Raw genomic sequence first — 18,629 nt, forward strand, 5'->3', positions numbered from 1 at the left:
GGAGACGGGGATGACGTCGCCGGCTACCACGTAATGTGCCGCGCGTGGCCCTGAAGGGCGGGGCTACTGAGGGGCGGCCGTGGCCTGCGCACAACATGTGGTGACCAGGCAGGGATGACGTTGCTCGTTGGCGTCGTGGGATGGGAGTGGCAGGGCGAGAGTGCCAAGCAGGCAGCGATAACGTTGCACGTTGTCACATGGTGCGTCGCGCGGCCCCTGACCGGTGGGTGTGGTCTCCGAGCGTGTGCCGAGTAGGCACCGATGACGTCGCGGGCTCTCCCAGGCTGCGCCGCGGCGGGCGGCTGAGGGGCGTGGCCTGGAGGGGGCGTGGCCTGGCGGTGCTGGCCACGTCCCCGGGCCACGTCGCCCGCTGCCGCCACCGCCATTTTGACGCGGAGTGCAGTGGGAAGGAGGAGCGCCTCTGGTCTCGGCTGTTGGACGGCACTCGCCCGGTTCATTTGCTTCCCCCTCTCTCTCCCTTCCACTCGCTCAATCACGCTCGCCCGCCATGAACATCTTTCGGTTGACCGGCGACTTCTCGCACCTGGTGGCCATCATCATCCTGCTGCTGAAGATGTGGAAGACCCGGTCGTGCGCCGGTAGGCTCGGCGGCCGCCCTGTTTCCAGGGAGAGGGAGGGCGACGGGCATTTAACGCGCTATATTAAGCCTTTATCTAGTTTCATTTACAAAATGCACTTCGAATGACGGCGATGACCGCCAGTCGGCGACCCACGGTAGGCCTGTTGCTAGGGGACCTTTAGGGCGCTCGAGGGTCCTCCTCCCCCCTCCTTCCTCTGTCTCCAGATGTTGGCTACTGCTGGCCAGTTGCATGTGCTGCCCTTTTGGACCCTGCTATGTGTGTCCCCAGGCCTGCGGTCATTTATCCCATCAACATCCCTTTGAAACGTTTGTTGACAGCGCAAATCAGCCAATGTTTCAGTTAATAATGGCTACGTACAGAGAAAATAGGTGCAGGAGGCCACTCGGCCCTTCGAGCCAGCACCGCTATTCTATATGATCATGGCTGATCATCCAAAATCAGTACCTCGTTCCGGCTTTTTCCCCATATCCATTGATTCCCTTAGCCCTAAGAGCTAAATCTAACTCTCTTGAAAACTACGCGTGTAAGGATTCTTTGCAAGTTTGCAAGAGGATAATGCAGATGTTCCCTATACTTTAATACATAATTATGCTTTAATCTCATGCTTACGGCCTGGAGCGAGGAGTAATGAGTGGTTCGAATGAATGAATTTTTATTTGTTATTATTCCAGGCGTTTTATTCTTGCACTTTCCTCCTCTCTCCGTCTTCACTCCACCCCCATTGTGTGGCCGTCAGTTTGACGGTTCGTCCTCTGACGTGGCAGGCGCTTGTAGGTATGCTGAGGGAGTTGTCTCTGCAAAAGATGCACGGACAACGAATGAGAACTTTTAACTTTGTATGTGGTTTAGTATTTTCTCAAAGTTATTTTTCGTTTGAACTCTGCGATGAAAATGCAAACAGTGTTGCTGTGTTTGCAAATCTATCCTTTGTTTCCCCACCATCTCTTGAACGCATGCGTATATATTACATACTTTCTCTAAAGTAGCGCTGCTAAAATTTTAAAAACACGGAGATTTTTAAGCGTTTGAGCATTATTTTGCACCGCTCATATTCTTGACAATTATGCCAAACCTTTCTGTTCATTGCACTTTTTCAACATTTTGACACTTTTATTCCTCCGTTAAAATGGGAAATAATCCATCTAGATTTCCTGATTCTGATCGGTATCTGGCAAAGTGGGCTATTGTATACACCGAAACTCATTGTGTAGTCTGCCAATCAAAATGTATATCAAGCAGATAGATGCTGGCTTACCTGAAAAGAGACATTGCTGGAGTAACTCGATGGACAGGCAGTATCTCTGGAGGACATGGATAGATGACATTTCAAGTCTTCAGACCAAATTAAAGTATGCTGAAAACTCAAAACATGTACATGTAAATGTACTTTAAATATGTGCTTTCCCTTATGCCAAGCTTTGTTTGGGGTCTCCTGTGAGTACTATTTAATTGATGAAAACTGTACCTGTCAGTGCAGTAAGCTACTTACTTGGCCAAGGAAGTCTGACCAATTAGAGTATTGGTTTTCAGAGTTATTTGTAGCTAAGTGGATAGAGTCCCAGTCCTTGGTGATACGAGGACTTGGTAGTTGCTTTAACATCTGATCACCAGTGACAATTTGTTATTATTGCCTTACCACAACTTGTACCACAACTTGTACCACAAGTTGTTTGTAATACATTCTCCCATTGATAAACAAATCTCTGTTCCCTCAATTAACTCAGTATTCATTTACTTTACCCATTCCACTATCTCAGGCAATTGTTCTAGCTTGGCCTGTATACATGTAATCTTTTAATGATAGTCACAAAATGCTGGAGTAACTCAGCCAGGCAGCATTTCTGACGTTTTGAGTCAAGACCTTTTGAATGACATTGCCCCAGCTATTATGTCGAGATGCCCAAACCTGTGTTCGGCCTCAGACTTTAAATACGCAATTTAATTGAATTTTATTCATTTTAAAACTGGAAATTCACCGAGTGACATATATCTAAGTTAATCTACCAAACTCTCAAAACGAGTCATAGGATTCTTAAGGTTGGAAATAGGTTGTACGTTCTAAATTCTAAAAGGTTTTCTAGTCTAATTATTGCACAGACATCATTTGGCTCTGAGCAACCATTTTAATGTAATGATCCTTTAGCTTCATAGTTTTCCCCACTAGTTTTAATAATATCCTAATTGGAATGACTTTTCACAAGTCTGAGAACAGAGCGGAAGAAGCTGTTCCTGAGTCTGGTGATGTGTGATTTCAAGCTTCTGTATCTTCTGCTGACTGTGCAGGAGCAGGGAAAAGAAGGGACAAGTCTTTGATTATGTTGACATTTCTAATGTTAGCTTTTCTAAGGCAGTCTGGTGTAGATCGAGTTAATGGTGGGAAGTTTGGTCTGTGTGATAGACTGGGCTACATCTCCAACTCTACAATTGCTTGTGGTCTTGGGCAGAGCTATATCCAAACCAAGCTGTGATGCAACCCAACAGTATGCTTTCTATGGTGCATTGGAAACATGCCGAATGTCCTCAGGAAGTAGCTGCTTGGTGTACCTTTTTGGCATATACTTTGACAAGTCGGCAAGTGTCTTATAAGATGGTGTATAATGGTGTGTCCAACATTCAGCTTGTGTACCTCAGCAGAAGAGCTGCAAAGTTCTTAGCTGGTATGCACAAAGACATAGGTTATTGAAGGACAGCAAGGGTGGGTGATGACAGTACAGTGCAATATCTCATGCTGCCGGAGTAGAGAAGTTTTAAGATGCACTGCGGAACTACAACACAGTCAAATAACCCAGTCAAACTTCAATTTGCTTTATACTACAACATGGAGTTGAAGGAATAATTGCTTTCACAAGACGTTCATCCCATTGTCTGAACTAGAACACAATAAAGCAATAAGATCAAAACATCTGCTTTGTTCAATTGCAAAATATAACAAATAGGAAAACAAAAAGAAAGTTGGAAGTGCTCAGGTAATCAGACAGCATATTTGTGGGAAAACAGTCCTGATGACATTGACCTGAAATGTTATGTTCCTTTCTCTGCAGTGTCTTTTCCCACGCTTTTGTATCCAAACATTGAAATGTATGTATAAAGTTAGACTAGAAAGAAAGCAGATGCGTATCCCCAATAGTTTTCTTTCAATACTGGATGCTGTTGGACAATATGATTAGGTTAGTCTTCCCTAAGTGCATCTGTGAAGAGCTGTATTGCAGTTTGCCAGTACTAACTTTTCCAGTGTCATCCAGCATGTAGTTGAGGATGGTATTGTCGAATTTGAACTAGCTGCCTTTTGGAGAGGGACTGGTTGCTTCCTGTCCTTTTGTGAGACATGAAGACAGAGTACATATCTTGGATAATCAATGTTTGTAGTTAGTTCTTCATTGTATCTTAAAGCTTTTCTACTTTGGCATCTAAGTGACATTGCACACTGAGCTGTCATCACCTTCCTGGGATGTCCATCGGGAAGTGCGCACACAAGTGTCTCTGTGTGCACCAGCTTGGGGCTTTGCAGCTGCTTTTTATGTCATCATCTACAAACTCAAAGCACTTTGCATGTACCTGAGTGCTTTACCCAATTATGTATAGTAAAGCTAGTCATCTGGAGAACTCGGTGGGTCAGGCAGCATCTGTAGAGAACATGGAAAGATGACTATTCAACCGGAAATGTCACCACTCTGTGTTCTCCAGAGATGCTGCCTGACCCTCTGAGTTACTCTAGTACATTTCGTTGTGTAAACAAACATCTGCAGTTTCTTGTTGAGACCCATTGTCTTAAATGCCTCCTGATGAGTTCTTTGATCAACCTGTGTAGGAAAGAACAGCATGCTGGTTTAAATTGAAGGTAGGCACAGGATGCTGGAGTAACTCAGCGGGACAGGCAGCATATCTGGAGAGAAGGAATTGGTGACATTTCAGGTCAAGGTCCTTCAATCTGAAGAAGGGTCTCAACCTGAAACGTCACCAATTCCTTCTCTCCTGAAATGCTGCCTGTCCCGCTGAGTTACTCCAGCATTCTGTGTCTATCTTTGATTAACCTATTTGCGGTGGTAGAATTTCTTGTCCAATTCTTCTCTATAGAAGCCTATTCTGAAGCAATGGCCAAGAGAGCACACCAATGACTACTTCCTTAGAAGGCTGAGGAAGTTCGGCACGTCTCCAACTACACACACCCACTTCTACAGATGCGCCATAGAAAGCATTTTATTGGGATGCATCGTGGCATGGTTTGGCAAACAGCTCCATCCTAGGCCATCACACAAACCAACCTCCCCTCCATTTGCACCTCATTCTACCTTGGCAAGGCCATCAGCATAATCAGGGATGAGTCGCACCCTGGCCACTAAGGTGTGAGTTCTCTTCTCCCCTCTACCATCAGGCAAATGGTATAGAAGTGTGAAATTGCGCGCCTCCAGATTCAGGGATAGTTTCCTCTCATCACGCAACTGAACCATCCTACCAACAACTAGAGAACAGTCCTGAATTATTATTTACCTCATTGGAGTCTCTTTTTGATCAGACTTCACTGGCTTTATTTTGCACTAAACATTATTCATGTTATTCCCTTTATCATGTATCTGTATACTGTGGATAGCTCAATTGTAAACACGTATTGCCTTTCGGCTGACCGGTTAGCACTCAACAAAAGCTTTTCGCTATACCTCGGTACACATTACAATAAACTAAACTCAAACTCAATTTGAGACTAAAACTTAAAGCAACAGCCCCTTCCTAGACATAACTATAATGGTTTTGATATTTAGGGTTGAGATCAAAACGTCTGTCAATGCAATGTTCCCTTCCATTGCTAAATGTGTATTTGTCAGCTAGCTGCAAGTGTTAAGTTTTCCTTTGGCAGAGAATGAAAGGATTGGATGTTGTCTTGGTGATGTGTTAGCCAAAGGTTGTTCTCTCAGCCTTGCAACTGCATTATGACTGGATTGCCGATTCCTTCAAGGGTTCTCTGCAATTCCTTCATTTGATCTGTGATTCTCCCAGCCAGTCATCATAGAACTATAAACCAAGAAACAAGCCCATTGGCCCACTTTGTCCGTGCCGACCAAGTTGGCATTCTGTGCCAGTTCCATTTGCCTGCAATTGGCTCATAGCCCTCTCAATCCCTCCTATCCATGTATATGTCTGAATGTTTTTGAGAAGTCATAACTGGAGCTGGTGTTTATCCTTCAAAGCCATTGATTTTTCTCTGCCCCATTTTAAACATGTCAGTGTTGTACTCTTGCACAATTAGTTAATCATCTGTTGTCCCATTGGGAAATATAAACAAAGTGCACATTTTATTGTGCCATAAACTGCTCGAACAATTAATGTGGAGAGACCAATCACCCAGGTCTAATTGTTATAATGTCTGTAGCTGACTATATTGAATAGGTACAATTAAATAGTATTCCAAAATCAGAACTTCTAGGACTGTTAAAAGAATTATTATTCCTGGAGAACATGGATAGGTGAAGGATTCCAATCAAAAATGTCACCTATTGATGTTCTCCAGGGATACTGCCTGACCCGCTGAGTTACTCCAGCAATTTGTCTTTACTTTGTCTATCTTTCCTTGGTAAACCAGCACCTGCAGTTCCTTGTTTCTATAATTATTATTACGGTGTAGCTAGTATTTACCAAATCATCTGGTGTCATGCAGTCGGTGTTAAGTTGCAATGGGAAAGCTCATTATTAGACTCTATGTTGGACCTCAGCAAAGCAGGTGTGGCAACTTTCTGTTACGTATACTGAGGTTTAGTGATTATGTGCACATGGCCTCGTCATCATTCCACCCAGTTCTACAAGGTGCGGTGCATGATGTATTGATATTGATGTGTTGTCGTGGCAGTCTTACTAGGGCAACAGCTTAACTTGTGCTCCTCTCCTGCACACTCACCATGGTGGGGTGAATTTTTGTGATAATTGTTCCAAAGTAGCAACGCTCAACATGTCTATGGAGAAGTAAAGTGGATTCCCAAATGATTTTGGTTTACATTTATTATTATCTGGTGTACTGAGGTACGGTGAAACAATCAAGCAAAATTCAAGTGCAATAGGTAGAGCGAAGGAGGAGCTACAGAGTGCAGAATATGGTTCTCAGCATTATAGTGCAACAGTTTGACACTGATGTCCGCAATGGGGTGGAGGTAAAGCAGACATTACCCTAGCTTATCTAAGGATTGTTCAGAAGCCCGATAATGGGAAGAAGCTGTTCCTGAGTCTGGTGGTGCGCGCTTTCAGTCTTCTGTATCTCGGCTTTCCGACGGGCCACGCGACCAGAAGGCGTTCCGATGGGCCCTGTGGCTGTGGACTGGGAACGGAGCCAGAGGCCTTTATCAAGGCTCTGCTGTCTCGATGCCTCCCGGATTGCCGTGTAGAAGCCTGGGCCGGGGCCCGGCTAGGGCCTCGCGGGTGGAAGCCCGGGTCGGGCGAAGCGGCCGATGGAGCCCGGGTCAGCACCACGGAGGCGTGAAGTGGGGTGTCGACAGTGGTGAGGCCTTGGTGGCGGCAGTGGTGAGGTCTTACGACGATGGGGCCTTGGCAGTGGTGAATCCTTGCGGTGGTGGCGATGCCTCGCAGGTCGACCCGCGGTCGACAGTCGATGAAAGTATGGAGGACCACTATGAGGGGGGAGGGATAGAACAATGGAGCACCCGGTGTGGGGGAAAACCACTGAGGGAGGAGGGGGGAGAACATTGGACATTAAGGGGGGTGGTCAATGGGGACCCGGTGTGGGGGGAACTGTTGGGGGGGGGGGGAGGGGAACAAAAGGTGGAGCCGTGCTTTGTAACTTTGTCAGCGCCGTAGGTGGCCGCTATTTATATACATTGGGTATGCAAGCAAAGAATCTCACTGCCCAGTCACATGTGACAATAAAGTATTCCTATTCCTAGTAGGAGTGTGCAGAAGAAAGATTATCCGGGGTGGGAAGGTATTTGGTTCTGTTGGGCTGCATGACATCATTTAAAAAAGTATTAGTTGGGTATTTTAATTTTGGACAGGTTAGTAGATGGGCATTATAAAAGCATGGGAGCAGTGTGATTTGTTATGTTCCATTCTAAGAACATTAAGACGGAGAAGGCCAAATGGCCCCTGAAGTGCATCCTGCTTTTCAATAGCATTGTAGGTGATCCAGTGTTTAATGTCACTGTCTTGACTGGTGCTCATGTTGGTCATCAAATTTCAGTGGCAACTTTAGTTTAAGGATAATACCTGGGTTAAGCAGTTATATTCCATTCCCCTATTCATATTACCTATTCATACTAATTAAGCATAAAAATGAGGGAACGTTGATTATTGCATTCTTGTAATGGGAGATTGGAGTGAATCAGTCCCACAAATTTACATCAAAGAGTGGAGGATTTCTCCTTCATGATCTGGTCAACTGCCTTTAGTGCAACATTAGAGACAAGACTGCAGATGCTGGAATCTTGTACAAAACACAAGTGCTGGAGGATCTCAGTGCATCAGGCAACATCTGGGGAGGGCATCAACAGGAAACGTTTCAGGTTGGAACCCTTCAGATTCCGACGTTACCTCATCACTCTTGTAGGAGATGGATAGGACTTAATTGGCTGCTGCAGTAGTAACTAATCACCATAGTGTGCCAGAAGCATTTCATCTTGGGTCGTAAGATGCCAATGCGAATGCTTTCTGTCACTTTCTGACACCTTTTGACCCAGACCCTACTCTACGACCACATTTTGACACAGACACACCTTCGCTCAGTCCGCCTTAACCAACCTGATCTCCCGGTGGCTGAGCACTTCAACTCCCCCTCCCAGTCTGACCTTTCTGTCATGGGCCTCCTCCAGTGCCATAGTGAGGCCCACCGGAAATTGGAGGAACAGCACCTCATATTTCGCTTGGGCAGCTTGCAGCCCAGCTGTATGAACATTTACTTCTCCAACTTTAGATAGTTTTGTCTGTCCCTCTCTTCCGCTTCCCAGTTCTCCCTCAATCTTCTTGTCTCCACCTATATCCTTCCTTTGTCCCACCCCCCTGACATCAGTCTGAAGAAGGGTCTTGACCCGAAACGTCACCCATTCCTTCTCTCCTGAGATGCTACCTGACCTGCTGAGTTACTCCAGCATTTTGTGAATAAATACCTTCGATTTGTACCAGCATCTGCAGTTATTTTCTTACACTTTCTGTCACTTTGTAGTTTGTAAAGGTGATAGTTCTCATGATGTTTTAATTAGAGAGTTTGACGTTATTGGTTAAAAGAAGCAAGTGGTTGATGATTCTGTTGGTTTTTGAGCATTAGCAGGTTTTGTGCAATTATCAGTTTCCTGGGGTGGCAATGACAAAAGATATTCTGAATTTAGTTGATCGGGTGACATAATTTGATCATGTCAGCTTGTATTGTTTTCCTTTCCTTACACTTGCACTTCGATGGGTGAAAAGCTAAATGAATGCGCCCCCCCCCCCTCTCCGAAGCATGGGGGAAATTGCATGCAGTTCCGCCTTCAATCTGGCTGGAGATGGTTAATGCTTTTGTATCGGTGTGTCTGTCCGAATCCAGTTCTCTTTGCGCTTCAGCTACCTGCTGTGGTCAAATCTGTCCAACCCTTGCTCTGTTACTTTAGTGGTACACAACCTTTGCAGAAGAAGGTCTGATTTATAATCCAAATCATTTCAGAAGGCCACTTTTGCTAAGATGGAAGCCTTGAACTTCCTGGGAGCTCTTTGCCACATTCATTCAGACTGCTTGGTTGGTTCATGGAGTCAATGGCAGTGTGCCAACTTCCTGTTAATTTCCCAGCTGTTGTTTGTGAAGAGGGGAACAGGCAGGTTCCAGATAATTCACTCTTTTAATGGGATTAAACAATATATTTTAATATTTTCTAATGTGTTTTAAATTAAAATGTAGTCCTTTTTAATACTTTTCTGCATTTGAATGCCAGATAGAGGTGTTCAAAGTGAGATGACGGCTGCTTCTCTGGCTGAGTGTCTGGATCAGCTGTTAAAACGTTTCTAAGGGTGGCTCCTGCCATTGCACGGGGATAGGGCCCCGTGCCTCACACGAGCTGGGTTTGAGGACTAAATTGCTGCAGGATGGCTGAATGGAAACTTCCCACAGGCAGGATGTTGTGCCTCGTTGGCCTAAGCTATACTTTGAAAAAGGGCTGTGGAATCCATACATATTAACCATAGAACTTTGAAGTATTTAAATCTTTAATGTGCCTTGTAGAGTGTGGATTTGAATAATGGCAGGTTTTGCAATCTCCTAATCCGAATTATCGGACTTTACAAGTGTTGGGAGTGCTCAGGCCTGTGGGGGAGTTTAGCTGGGAATTTTGGGAAGGTGGGTGCAATGCCTTGGAGGGGGCATTCAGTTATTTTTTCAATCCTCTGAGTGTGAGTGAGAATAGGAAAGGGAAACCTGATAGAAACTGACATGTTCACACCATACAACCCTTAAAATCAGCTGCATTCACAGTATAAAATTCACACAATATATAATTCACTGCATTCACATTGTTGGAGTAACTCAGTGGGCCAGGCAGCATCTCTGGAGAACATTGATAAGTGTCATTTTGGGTTGGGAAACTTCTTCATACCCTTGTTTCTACATTCAGAATATGTTTTATCAACACCACCTCAAATTAACCAATGTGGAAAAAAGTGCTAATACCCAAATACTTTGAGAATCTTTACCACCAGATTTTATTCAGGCAGCCACTTTTGAACTCTACTAGGGTATAAAATAAACCTGATCCAACTATTGCCAGACTAAAACCACCTGGTACTTTTTATCCAAACATGTCCAGGCAGTGTGTAAATGTTTCCTCCACCGCCCTTTAAATAATTTCCAGTCCCCACCGCCCTCCAAATGAAAAGAATTTTCCTCATCTCTCTTGAAACCTTTTACCAGTTTCTTTAAAACCAACCAAAGGTTTTTGATCCAAAATGGCGGCGCTGCCGTAGCAGCTGCGGCTTACCTGCGGTCCATTTGTCTTTGTGTTTCTGTTGTTTTTTTGTCTTAATTGTAGTTGTGATGTCGTGTTTTTGTGTTTGTGTACTGTGTGTGTATGTGGGGGGGAACTGTAAAATTGTAAATATGTGTCCCTTCCGAACGGAGACCCGACCTTTGTTTTCTGGGTGTTGTCTCCGTTCCTGCTGCGGCCTACCATCGGCCCAACTCCTGGAGCTGGCGGCTTCCAGGGCTCCGGTTCGCAGAGCCCGCGGACCAGACTTACCATCAGCGGAGCCGGCCGTCTTCGGAGGCTGCGGGAGCGGCTGCGACTCGCCTTAGGCTCGGGCCGCATGGATGCCGACTCAGGGAGCTCCGGCAGCGGCAGCGGGTTCGCCCGCCCCGGATCGCGGGGCTTGGGTCGCGGACATTTCACCGTCCGGCGCGGCCTAAGATATGCCGCGGGATATTTCTCTGCTGGGCGGGGGCTTCAATGTCTGGAGCCACGACCGCCCCGACATGCAGCAACAGCAGCAGCGTGTTCGCCCGCCCCGGATCGGACTTATCATCGGCGGAGCCGGCCGTCTTCGGAGGCTGTGGGAGCGGCTGCGACTCGCCTTAGGCTCGGCCCGCTGCGGACCGTCCGGCGCGGCCTGCAACCACAACAACCTGACCGCGGGAGAAGACGGCAGGAGAAGGGAAAGACATTGTGGCCTTCCATTGCAGTGAGGAGAGGACTGGAGGAGACTCACTGTGATGGATGTTTCTTTGATGGATGTTTCTTTTTTTGTGTGTTTTTGGGGTTGTGTAATTTTAATGCCTATTTAATGTTTTTATTGTTGGACTGTGTTTTTGGGGTTGTGTAATTTTAGTGCCTATTTAATGCTTTTATTGTTGGACTGTGGGTGACTGAATTTCGTCCAATATTGGATGACAAATAAAGCTATCTTGAATCTTGATGCTAATTCTCGGATGATGCATGCTTCCAATTGACTGTTTCTGGGCTTCTTGTATTTTATGCAAAACATAAAGTGCTGGAATAATCCAACAGGTCAGGCAACATTTGGGGAATAAACGGATAGCCAACCCGAATAGTCACCTGTCTATTCCCTCCATAGATGCAGCCTGACCCGCTGAGTTCCTCCAGCACTTTGATTCCAACATCGGCAGTTCTTGTGCCTCATTTAAATTTCCCCACAGCATATAATAATAATAATATTCATTTATTGTCATTGCAACGAGTACAACGAAATTAAAAAATAGCCAATCCTGACGGTGCGTAAAAACATATATGCAATAAATGCACAAACAAATAAATACAATTATATTAAGTACAAAAGTTTTAACAGTGTTGCCTAGTGCAGAAAGTAGTGTTCAGTTCTCCTATGGCCCTGGGGTAAAAACTGTTCTTAAGTCTGTTCGGGATTTGATCGACCTGAGACGTCGACCAGAGGGCAGATGAACAAACAGACGGTGGCCGGGGTGGGATGGATCTTTTATTATTTTGCCTGCTCTACTGAGGCAGCGTAGGCTGAACAGGTGCTCCAGGGAGGGCAGTGAGCAGCCGATGATCTTCTGGGCAGTCGTGATGACCCTCTGAAGGGCCTTCCTGTCCTTTTCTGAGCAGCTGGCATACGATGTGGTTATACAGTATGCCAGCACACTCTCGATGGAGCAGCGATAGAAGGACATCATGAGCTTCTCCTGCAGGTTGGTCTTCCTGAGGATCCTCAGGAAGTGGAGTCTCTGCTGTGCCTTCTTCACTGTGGTGATGGTGTTGGTAGACCAGGTAAGATCCTCTGCGATGTGCGTACCCAGGAACCTGAAAGCGGGTACCCTTTCCACGCAGACCCCATTGATGTAGAGTGGGTCGTGTTCTGCCCTGGTTTTCCTGAAGTCTATTATCAGTTCCATTGTTTTGGAGGATTTCAGGACAAGATTGTTCACTGAACACCATGCTGCCAGTCTTTGGATTTCATCCCTGTAGGCTGTCTCATCTCCTCCTGAGATGAGTCCAACCACAGTCGTGTCATCCGCGAACTTGATGATGGTGTTGGTGTGATGGGTGGGGGCGCAGTCGTGAGTGTAGAGGGAGTAAAGGGTGGGGCTCAACACACAGCCCTGTGGTGAACCGGTGCTCAGTGTAATGGTGGAGGAGAGGTGAGGGCCTATTTTGACGGTCTGGGGGCGGTTGGTCAGGAAGTCCTTGATCCATTGGTAGATGGTTTGGGAAAATCCAAGGTCAGATAGTTTGGTGACCACTCTGCTCGGGATGACCGTGTTAAAGGCAGAGCTGAAGTCGAGAAGAGCATCCTCACATAGCTCCCCTGGTGTTCAAGGTGGGTCAGTGCAGTGTGAAGAGCAGTGTCGATGGCATCCCCTGTAGACCTATTTGCTCTGTAGGCAAACTGGTATGGGTCGAAGGTGGGTGGGAGGCTGGCTTTGATGTGCTGCAGGACCAGTCTCTCGAAGCACTTTGTGATGACCGGTGTGAGTGCTACCGGACGGTAGTCGTTAAGGCCGCTGATGACAAACTTTTTCGGCAGTGGGATGATTGTGGCGGACTTCAGGCAGGGAGGGATGGTGGATTTTAAAAGGGACAGGTTGAAGATTTTTGTGAAGACCTCAGATAATTGGTCTGCACATTCCCTCAGCACTCTGCCCGTCACACCATCGGGGCCTGCAGCTTTCCTGGGATTCACTGCTCTGAGCACGCGCTTAACATCATACTCCTGCACAGTGAAGGTGTTGCTGTCAGGTGCTGGAGAGGGTGTTATGTCTGCCACTGCAGCTTTCACCTCGAAACGAGCAAAGAAACAGTTAAGTTCCTCTGCCAGCGAGGCGTCGCCGTCGGCAGTCGTGCGATTGCTGGTCTTGTAGTTGGTGATGTGCTGGATGCCTTGCCATACCCGCCGTGGGTCATTGTTGGTAAAGTGGTCCTCAATCTTCCTCTTGTAGGACGCTTTGGCATCCTTGATGCCTCTCTTCAGGTTGGTTCTAGCAGCACTGTATAGAGCTCTATCACTAGACCTGAAGGCGGTGTTACGGTCCTTGAGGAGAGACCTGACATCTCTTGTCATCCAGGGCTTCTGATTGGGATACAACCGGATACGTTTGTCGACGGTGACATTGTCAACACAGTTTTGGATGTAGCAGAGTACAGTTGATGTATACTCCTCCAAGTCCTGATCCTCAAAAATATCCCAGTTGGTCCTTTCGAAGCAATCCTGCAGCTGCGAGGAAGCTCCTTCAGGCCATGTCTTAACAGTCTTTATGGTGACTGGAGCTTTCCTCCTGAGTGGGGTGTATGCTGGAGTTAAGAATATGGACAGGTGATCTGACTGCCCCAGGTGTGGTAGTGGTGCTGACCTGAAACCCTTCTTAATATTTGAATAAACCTTGTCTAGTGTGTTTTTCCCCCTGGTAGCACATCTTATGTGTTGTTCAACACATCCTTAGTTCTGCAGAAAAAGTCACACTCCAATCTTTCCTCGTACAGCTGCAATTTTTCTGTCTCAGCAGCAACATCTTCCTAAATCTACTCCGCATACTCTAGTGCAACTGCATCTTTTCCACAGTGTGGTGACCAGAACTCTGCACTATTTAAGCTGCTACTGTACTAAATTACATACAGGTTGTGGCAGAGTTCTGTTTCTGTGAACTGTTGGTAACCTGAACAGTTCACATGTTGGAAATGTTGCCACGAACCAATTCCAATGCAGTGAGCAATGACTGCAGCCGTGCAGTAGCAGGCAAATGCCGGCCTCCCAAACGCTTGTCCGTAGATATGGCTGTACACAAGTCAGGCGTTCATAACTTTGCTTTTGTATTTTGTCATGGTAAATAAAAGATAGTATACCTTTTGCCTTTATAACCACTTAACTGACCCATCTTGCCTCCTTTATTGATATTGGTTTATTATTGTCATGTGCACCAAGGTACAGTGAATAACTTTTGTTTGTGTGCTATCCAGTTAAATTAGATATATGAAGTACAATCAGGTCATGCACGAGTACAACAGGTAGTGCAAAGAGAAAAACACAAGTGTGCAGCATATAGTTTATAGCATTGTAGCCTTGCAGTTACAGCAAGAAAGTCCAATGTCCACAATGAAGTAGGTTGGAAGATTGAGACAACAAGCGTTAAGGAGCATGCTAAAAGCCCTCTTTCCCTTCATACCGCTTGATTGCTGCCAATTTACTCCACACTCACTTCCCTTGTGGAGCTTGGAACATCTTTTGTTATTATTATATTACTAAAACTGATCTTGTGTATATATATAGTCACAAAATGCTGGAGTAACTCAGCAGGTCGGGCAGCATCTCGGGAGAGAAGGAATGGGTGACGTTTCGGGTCAAGACCCTTCTTCATGTGTGTATACGTATCTGAGATTTGGTTATTGAACTACAACCAAAACAATAGAGCCACAATTTTAGCACCACCTTAATCACCATTGCCCTGACGACGCTTTACAACAAGTTTCATTCAAATTAGAGTTAGAGAGATTTTAAAGTTTAAAAATTATGATCTTCAGCGTGTGACGTCACAATGGGACCCGCACGAGTGCCGGCCAATGAGGGAGGGGGGGGGGGGCCAGGAAGTCACGGCCAATGAAGGGGCCTTTACTGACTTTAACAGATGCACTCCTTTCCCCTCTCCCCCCCCCCCCCCCGGGAGGACCGCCACCTGTCCCGGCATGCCTCGCACCTGACCCTCCCGTGGTGCAGTGCGACGTCAAAGAGAAGGTGAAAGAAGATGGCCGCTGGCAGGAGAGCCGCTCTCCTGCTGCTGGCTACCGCGATGGCCGCCTGGGGTGAGTGGCTTCCTCTCCCCTTTCCTCTCCCCCCTCGCCCGCACCGGCCCCGTGGGAGACTCCGAGCAGGAGGAAGATGGTCGTCGTCTCATCGTTCCCCTCCATCTCCTCCAGCGCCCGCTTCAACTGACGGCATCGTTGAGTCCACACTTCTGCCCAGGCCCAGTGCCCCGGACCATCGCCGGACTTCAACCCCCAGCATCATCTCCTCCTCCTCCAACGCCCGCTTCAACCAACGACATCGTCGACAACTCCAACAAAAATGGCGGCTGCTCTCCTTCTCCTCCTCCTCCTGCTCCGCCATCTTGTGCTTGCCTCCCGCCGCTGCACTGCCCACTGGGAGGTGTTGTCCCAGCTCCCGCCAAGGCCCCAACGCCCCGGACAATCACCGAACTACAACCCCACCGCACACACACGCAGGGTAATAATAATAATAATAATAATATAATATAATAATACTTTAAATATAATAATGTAAGAATATAAAATGTTACATTGTATATCTTTCAATATATATTTATCTCTTACAGGGGAGGGGGATGAAAAGGGGGTCTGACTGATGAGGTTGAGGGAGGGGAGGGGTGTGATCGGGGGGGAGGGGGAGTAGGGTTGGGTGGGGGGGAGGACGGGGATGTGGGGGATTGGAGGGGAGGGGGTGAGTGGGCGTGGGTGGAGGGGAGAGTGCTTCGCCGATGCAGGAGAGACTTTGAGTCCACGGCTCGCTCTGGCAGCACTGGGCTGGGGTGAGTGGCTTCCTCTCCCCCCTCGCCCGGTCCCGGGGGACACTCCCTGCCCAGCAACTGCCTTCGTCAGTTGGAGAGTGTTGTCACACCCGCAGGATCGCCTGTTGGGGGAGGGTTGCCCCAGAAGAGGCCCACAGGAGAGATTTGGATGGGCCCAATAGGTCATTTGGAAAAGACCTCGGATCCATATCGGCCTCTTTATTTTACATAGGATCTTTATTTCATTGCGATTCATTTTATTTCTTTAAAAAAACTATTTATTTAAAAGAAAAAACACGATTTTCGCAGGTCACAATGGAAACCCTACGAGGAATAGGCCCAACACTTAAAACTGTACAGCATAGGAACACGTCCTTCAGCCCAGTGTCAGTGACAAACATGATGCCTAGTTAACGTAATTTCCTTTGCCTGCACATGATCTCTATCCCTTTATTCCCAGCATATCTATGTGACTATCCAAAAGTCTCGTAAATGCCACTATGTATCTGCCTCCACTACCATCGTTGGCAACGCAATCCAGACACCCACCACCCTTTGTTTAAAAAAGATACTTGCCCACAAAATCTACTTTAAACTGTGCCCCTTTAACCTTAAACCTGTGCCCCTTTCACCTTAAAATCTACTTTAAACTGTGCCCTCTATTTGGCATTTGATGTAAAATAAAATAATGATGGACATAGAGTTAATATACTTTTTTTTCACCAGGGTTGTGAAATCAAGAACTAGAGGGCATGGCTTTGAAAGGGGGAACATTTAATAGGAACAGTTGCTGCTGAACTGAATCTTTGACTTTCCTCATCATCAATTCCCTTTAAGCTTTATATTTTTAGAGCTTGTTTTGCCATTAATATACACAAGAGACATGTTGATCATCTCCTCTATTTCCCTGCCTGTGCTTATTTTCTACTCAGCAAGACATCAGAAAAACACGATGTCTGGAACTGTGTGTTGGCAGAATGCAGTAGCTTTGGGAGTGTGGGGAAATAAGGCACTATGGGCAGGGTGCATGGAGGAAGTTAAACTTGACTGCTTTTGGAGGGGCATTTAAACAAACATTTGTCGTATGGAATGTTATTTGGGGGTGAGCTGCATTTGATTCCTCCTCTTTGCCCACCCACAGCCCTTATGGTCTGGTACACTCAGTGGTCCAAACAATTCCATAACATCGCTTTCCTGGTTAAAAGTATATTCTTGTAGTGTGGCATTTGAAATTAGTGTTATTGATCCATTAGTGACAAAGCACCATCAGAGAAAATTCAGGGACAGTTTCTTCCCAGCTGTTATCAGGCAACTGAACCATCCCCTCACCAACTAGATTGGTCCTGACCTCCACCGTATCGGAGACCTTTGAACTATCTTTAATCGGACTTTACTGGACTTTATCTTGCACTAAATGTTATACCCTTTATCCTGCATCTGTAGCCTGTGGATGGCTTGATTGTAATCATATATAGTATTTTTTGCTGACTGGATAGCATCTACAAAAGCTTTTCACTGTATCTTGGTACATGTGACAATAAATTAAACTAAATGGTGCATTGTCCTATTGTTTACATCAGGGTTATGGGTATGTGCTCTAATTTGCTTTTTTCTTGAGATGGGGAGATGGTGATGTTTCGCATTGATAATTCTACATCCACTCTAGCTTCCAATAGCACGATTTACCTGCCAGCTAAATTTGTGGCTCTGAAGTGCCAGGCTGTGTGGGATTGCTAGCCACCGGTGCCAGTAGTGACTGATCTTGCTTTTCAACTAGTTGGATTTCCAATTTGGTTTCGATGCAAGCAATTAACTAGTAATTTGGCGTTAAAGCATCAGTTTCCTTGCATAGCAACGTATGAGCCTTAATCCTTCAGTGGGTAAAGAGTTATAAATGCACTTCACTGAAGAATTTTGGCAGTGAGTAATAAGCAAATGCTCTGGAAGTAGAAGTTGCTTTAATCAAGCCCTTTGATTATTCTGGGATGTTTTCCACGATGCAGTTAATTTACAGCATTTTAATTCTTATTGCAATCTCTTGTACTCTGAACTGTGTACTGTTGCCAAATGATTTATGTGACGTTTACCAAAACCTCTAATCTGTGCTCCTGCCTTAATGCATACACATCACTACAATGCCTTTGGAACTGGTTGCAGTCGGCAGAATTTTGCATGTACGTGTGTTTCATCTCTGCTGGCACTAATTCACGTAGCTGAAAGGAAACCACAAATTCTCAGCTAGTTGCTCAGAGGCCAGAGACTGTTGACGATTTTTAAAAAAAACGATGCTGGTGTGAAGTCACGAGTGTTTTCTTGTCATATGTCCCGAAATGGAACAATTAAATTCTTACTTGCAGCAGCACAATATATGTAAACATAGTACCTTCTGAACTCAGTATGTTGCAAAATCTGTCTGGGTTGACCCAAACAACAAAGCTATTCACAACTCCATGGGCTCCCTACAATCACAGACTTCAATGGGTGGCAAAAAGGACAAGGAAGAAGAGGAAAACTGAGAGTGCCAGCCAGTGTTGGGGAGAGAGCTTCATTAATCCAGATTGGTGGGCAAAGAGATTTAGTCTAGG

The 18,629-nt window shown here is 46.0% G+C and overlaps 1 protein-coding gene across 1 annotated transcript in view; it reads left to right on the forward strand.

Annotated features, from left to right (window-relative positions):
- The first annotated feature begins 333 nt into the window (after positions 1 to 333).
- Positions 334 to 18,629, forward strand: part of kdelr2b (KDEL endoplasmic reticulum protein retention receptor 2b) — a 38,246-nt gene continuing 19,950 nt past the window's right edge. The window contains exon 1 of the mRNA XM_078418050.1: positions 334 to 599. Coding sequence (XP_078274176.1) covers positions 509 to 599 — 91 coding nt within the window. The 5' untranslated portion in view covers positions 334 to 508. The remainder of the gene's footprint in view (positions 600 to 18,629) is intronic.

The sequence above is a fragment of the Rhinoraja longicauda genome, chromosome 21, assembly GCF_053455715.1.
Source record: "Rhinoraja longicauda isolate Sanriku21f chromosome 21, sRhiLon1.1, whole genome shotgun sequence".
Lineage (NCBI taxonomy): Eukaryota > Metazoa > Chordata > Chondrichthyes > Rajiformes > Arhynchobatidae > Rhinoraja > Rhinoraja longicauda.